Source organism: Rhamphochromis sp. 'chilingali' (genome assembly GCF_963969265.1).
Source record: "Rhamphochromis sp. 'chilingali' genome assembly, chromosome: 12".
In the NCBI taxonomy this organism is placed as follows: Eukaryota; Metazoa; Chordata; class Actinopteri; order Cichliformes; family Cichlidae; genus Rhamphochromis; species Rhamphochromis sp. 'chilingali'.
Window position 1 is genome coordinate 15,068,151 of NC_137939.1, and position 6,000 is coordinate 15,074,150.

Genomic DNA, 6,000 nt, shown 5'->3' on the forward strand with positions numbered 1-6,000 from the left:
AGTAATCGGATTACCATCTCTGGTCATAACTAAAGCAAGAAAACTGGTACATGCTGTCAGAAAATCATCAGTGGCAAATGAAGAAATGTCCAAAAAACATGGCAAAACTCAGATCCGGGATTGTACTGCTCGTTGGAAAAGTACTTTTGACATGTTCAGATGACTGCTAGAAACCAGAGCTGAACAAAACCAACTGCTTGAGCAGCTGGGGATGGACACACTTCTCACAAATGATTGTGCCAAGATGGAGAACCTTGTCAAGCTGTTTGAACGCTCATACAGACCATCTTCAGAGTGACAGCCAGTCGCTCTCAATTACAAGTAGTGCCATGTCTGCTCAACCTCGAGGCACATCTGCTGACAAGTCCTTTTAGGAATCAAGTGCTGCTGAAGTGTTTAAGAGAACGTTTTGCTGCTATTCTTAATCCTGATTCCACACAGTTTGATGCTACACCAGCAGGAGCCTGCCTGTTAGATCCAAATCACTGATTTCAGTCACCAGATACAGCAAGCAGCAAAGTCCTTTGTGCACAACCTGGCAGCTCAGTATAACCCAGGCACTACTTCTCAGGATGATGTTAACACTGCAGAGTAGTGATGTGTCGGTCACGAACGAAATGGCTCTTAGAGCCGGATCTTTGACATGAACGACGTGAGCTGGCTCCTTATCACGAGCCGTGGGTTTTTTTTTTTCTTCCTCCCACCCTCTCTCTCACCCTTTTTTTTCCGCTTCACTCCGCATGCGAGCCTTGTGCTTTGCGCTGGGAGGAGGGGCGGTAGTTACACTTGCAGTAGCACATGAACAGAGCCAAAGGGAGAGAGAGAGAAAGAAAGCCAGGGACAACATCGTCACATTGGAAAGGTATAGTAATCATCCACAACTATTTTCAGTTGCAGATGATAAAGGATTCAGAAAGTTTATTCATGCAGGTCCATATGACAGAGAATATGCATCTTCTTTTTGTTTTGCATACTGTAATTTATATTTAATTGTGTTGTGGTTTGCAGTGTTTTGTGTTATTTCACTTTAAATTAGTTTAAAAGGAAAAAGTTGAAATGTAAATAGTTGGTTTTTGTATTATATAATTTATTTATTACATTTTATGTGGAGTGAATAAATAAAAGTATATTTACGGTGGCCCCTAGAGACAAAGCAGCACGTACAAACTCCAAAACACAACAGAAGTGCTCCAGGATGCTAGGGGCAGTGTTGAGCTTTTGTTACCTAGTGGCTACACAAGCCAGCAAGTACCAATGACCGGATTTGGTGTGTGGTAGTAACAGGTAAATGAACTTTTTTTTTTTTTTTTTTTTAAATTATTTGAATATATATGAATGAATGTTTGTGTATAAATACACAAACAATACACACATGCTTTCATGCTTTCAATTGTGTAATTTAAGTGATCTAGGTAGCTCTGTTTTGGAAGTTCAGTTCATGCTAGAAATGTGTTTTGGAGTTTGTACGTGCTTTGTCTCTAGGGGCCACCGTATATATTTATATATAAACATATGTAAAAAACCCACGTTTTTTTTTTTATATTAGTAATTCCGTTTGTGCATAATTTTATATTGTTGTTGATAATAAATTAATTAAAGAAACAAAACAACCCGAATAGCCGGTTGGGAGCCGAAAGAGCCGGTTCTCTAAAAAGAGTTGGAATTCCCATCACTAGTATTACCCTTCCAGGACCTGAAGCTCAGTAAAGCACCCCTCCAACAGCCAAAGCCATCTGTTCTCTGATTAGATTGGTCAATGTCATGTCAGTCACAAATTTAACCATCAGCTGAAAGGAAGAAAAATCAAGTCAAAAGTTGTACTTTTAAGTTGAGAGTTACACACAGCCAGGGAACCTGAGCGCAGTTTTACACGTAGTTTTTTGCTTTGTATCTGTAAGCAGACCTTAAAAAAATGTGTAACTCGTGTAAACACACAAATTACCATCTGTAGATGCACAAACATACAATTTTCACATATTTTAGTTTAGAAGGTTACAAAACTCAGTTCACAAATATGCATTTGATTTACAAGTACAAAATATTTATAACCACAATTTCTGGAGTTCATTTGCAGTAAATCCTTTATATCTAGCTTAATCTTGTTTTCCCCTAGGTTTGGAATCAGTTGGCTTCTTTCTTCCTGATAAATTTGACAACGCAACAGAACATATTCAATGGTTTCACCTGTTCCACAGCGACTACATCCCCCGTTTGATGTTTCCCTATAATGAATAGTAAACTGTTTAACTCTTTAAATAGCCCTTTGAGTCCAGCTAGTACTTCCAATTGAACTCCCAGCTTGCTTTCTTCAAATTCCTACGCTGCTCAGACTTGAAACTAACCAAATTCAATCCAGATCATCATGGGTGGGTCTCTAGCCTTCACTTAATTTCATAAGATTGCAAGCAGCAGCCCCCTGCCCATGTTTAACTTCAAGATAAACTCCCAAGTCCTTGAAAGCAGTTAGCCTGTTACCTCCAGCTTCAGAAATCCCAGCTTGCAAGTTTCCCCTTCAGACCCTCCAGTCATCACTGAGTCCGGCCACATTGCTGCCAGATTCTGGTCCTACTCAGACTTCCATTAAGTTTTCTCATTGCCTGGAATTTTTCCCGATCCCTTCTCTGGCCTTTCCTTCTAAACTGGGACGGGTACATACAAGGAGAGCAGCTTCACGCAAAAGAATCCCCGACCAACTCATTAAGGTCATTGGAAGCCTACCACTTATATATTTTTTCATCAATCTTAAAGTTTATTCCATCCACCATTCACTTTCAAGAAACTATAACTGAGGATGTGTTCCCTGCTAGTGAAATTAAAATATTTTGTCTTAATTCTGGGAGTGGGACTGCACCTCATACACTCCCCTTTTAGTTTTATAACTGATTGTATTCCCACATTACACACTTTTTGTTCTCATTTTCGTGCCCACACCCTTCTCTATTCTTACTTATCATTAGTACCTGCTGTCAGTCAGAAGGGTGCAATGAAGCTTTTCCCAAACTCCAGTCTCAGACACGGATAGAAACACCGACAATCTAAGTGAAGACGTGGTTCAGATTTTACAGCCAGAAACAAAAACCAGTTTCTATAGCTAGATTATGTTCCCTTTACTTAACTACTGAATGGTGTTTTGATTGTTCTGTTTTTATAACTCAGCTGTTTTGAAACTTACACTTAGTGACACTTTGATGGGAAGGTGTGCAGACACAGGCAGCCATACAGCCAACCTCTGCCTGCTAGGCTTCAATTCATCTCATTTCACTTACTGATCTGGACCTCTCGAGGTCCTAGGTTTGGTGCTGCAGTGCAGCTGGTCATACTAATGGCTTATCCAGGCTTGTTGTACATGAAATTCTATTTATCTATTTGGCAGCACTACTTAGAAGTGTCTACTATCTTGGAAGTGTTTCACAGAGATTCTGAATCTATCTGTCCAAACGTCTCAGAAACAGTTTTAACAAAAGCTGAACCTTCAGTTAGTCAGGATGCTTTGCAGGACTGATATCAGGTCGGAGTAACCAATAAAGTAACACTTGGGTGTAGCTTCAACAGAGCTGGTCTCGTAGGACAAAAACACAGTGACATGTTCTGTCCTCTTGTGTGTGTGTGTGCATCTGTCAGGAGTTGGAAATGCTGAAGGAAGTGTCAGAAGCTTCTGAGTCCATGAGCGAGGAGGTAAAGCAGCTTCAAACACAGCCTCGCTACTGGAGCCGTCAGTTTTAATACTCACGCTCACATTTAGAGTTTGTTTAATATTTGTTTCCTCGCTCTTCTTTTTTTTCTCCACTAGCTGTTCAACTGGAAAAGGTTATCAGGTGAATTCTAGACTTTCTCTCTCAGCTAAATTAATGATGTTGTTTAGAGTGACAGACTCATCAAAATCATGGAGGAGGGTCTGAGCTGTGGTTGTGTTAAGACACAGACAACACAGCTATCATTACAGGACCACACACCTCTTTCTTTAACTGTGAGGGACAGAAAGAGGTGCGTGTTCACTGGAGTCATACACCCTGTTTTAATATGAGCATGACTGACATGTTGGGAAAGTACTGCACTCAGTGTTGATGTAGAGATTTGTGAATTTCATTAGTGAATAAATGCTTTTGGACCCTTTAAGGCTGAAAGCGTTTGTCACACTCATATCACAGACATCTGACGTCATCTTGTCGGCCAAACTGAAAATAACAAACAAACAAACAAACCGCCCACCAGTAACACTTCTGCACATTGACCTCCACAGAAAAGTGTCACTGTTAAAGCAGGTAATTTTAATGTTTGTGCGCACTCAGTCTCAGTCTGAATAATCTACAAACTGTGAGTCGAGATTTTTTACATCATTTTTGGAGAAAGCATGGATGACATTAAACAGACAGTTGCTATGCTTCAATGTTTAATCACAATGACTTAAACTGGCCTGCATCATTTTACACTCAGTGGTCACATCGCATCTCACTGCTGTCAAAGAGTTCATTAAATTGGCCCAGGTCAGCAGTCTCGCTTCCATAAGGACTGAAGCAGGCTTTGAAGTGTGCTCCTGCTGACAGGCCTCCTCCTCCACGGCTCTCTGTCCCTTCAGCAGGTCGATGCCAGCAACTGAAGCTCTTTCAGTCAAAAACCTTTGCTGACCAGCCAGTCCTTCAACTCCTTATCGAAGTGACCTTTGACCTTCAGGGTCATGGTGACCTCGTTGACCTGTGTAGGTAGCTCTTTTCCCGTCACCTCCTGCAGGTACTGCCTCACGTCCTTCTCTAGAGCCCAAATGTCGCCCTCCACTTTCCGTATCAACGTTAATTTCCGGTTGCTATTGGTCACGTCGGTATAAATCGGGATGTTGTGCATGCGGGAGCGGCGGATCATGTAGGGCAGAGACGGCGGTGAATCCGCAGGAGGGATCCAGCCCGATGGGGTAGGACCGGTGTGTTTAGGCGGAGTGGGAATCCGTGATGAGGGGATGAGCCGCTCAACGTACTTGTATTCCTCCGTGGACTCTATTATCGGCGACCGATTATCTTCTGGAGCAGCATTACTCACAAACCGGAGCCCGGCAGCAGAGACAGGAGTCCCCGGTGTCCTGCAGCACAGGCTGGAAGGTCCCAGCCACGCTCTGCGGAGTACGGTAGATCCGAAGAGGGCCGCCATGATGTGGAACGGTGTGGCGAGCGCGACCCGGAAGTAGTGTGCAACTTCCGGTACGAGGACTTTCATAGAAAAATAAAAGGACTTTTATTATTATTTTAGTTATTTTGATAAAATAAATAATTTGTTATTCATTTATTTAAATAAATAAATAAAAATAAAAGGAAGAGAGACATGTTCACATTAACTGAAAGTGTAAAATATGAAAACATTGTTTATTTATTTATTTATTATGCCATAATTATTAACAGTAGTTCAAAAGCCTTATTATATTAATGTGGACGGTGACCTCAGCTTATCCTTGTTTTATATCTCATGTGGCTTGAAGCTCATTTACAGTTGTATGATTCAAAATTCAGTCTTCAGACCGCCACGCCATTTCAGACAGTTCCCTCTACTCAGCTTGGTTTGATGTCAGAAAAAGCAGCTATCTCATCCCGTGGGAAACCTTCTGTATACAAGGAGAGCCTTTCCAAGGAAACTGGCTTAAACAAAAGGACAGGAGAGCTAAAACAATCTGTTCGAAACAAAGGTTCAACTGAGGGGTTGCTCTTAGACCCAGTATAAGATTAGAATAAATACATTGTAATAAATAAAAATCTACTCAAATAAATATGGATGGAGCAGGGAAATTTTATTATGGTAAAAGAAATAGATGAGAGATTTTAAAAACAAAATGTTGAAACTGTTTGGTCCAAATCGATCATAATGGGAACAAGATGTTGAAAAATCCCTCCTGAACATGCATCTGAACAGACCCAACAGAGCACCTCAGTAAAGGACTTCTTATCATTGCTGGCATTTTGCATGCAGACTGGCACACTGAATCATGTTGTGGGTTTGTACAACTGTGTCCTCTTTTTG

General features: G+C 41.2%; 1 protein-coding gene across 1 annotated transcript; it reads right to left on the minus strand.

Annotated features, from left to right (window-relative positions):
• Nucleotides 1-4,373: 4,373 nt before the first annotated feature.
• Nucleotides 4,374-5,186, minus strand: mrpl49 (mitochondrial ribosomal protein L49). The gene has a single exon (XM_080898728.1). It carries the CDS (start codon nucleotides 5,137-5,139, stop codon nucleotides 4,609-4,611), a length of 531 nt encoding a protein of 176 aa, XP_080754854.1. The 5' UTR covers nucleotides 5,140-5,186; the 3' UTR covers nucleotides 4,374-4,608.
• Between the last annotated feature and the right edge of the window lie 814 nt (nucleotides 5,187-6,000).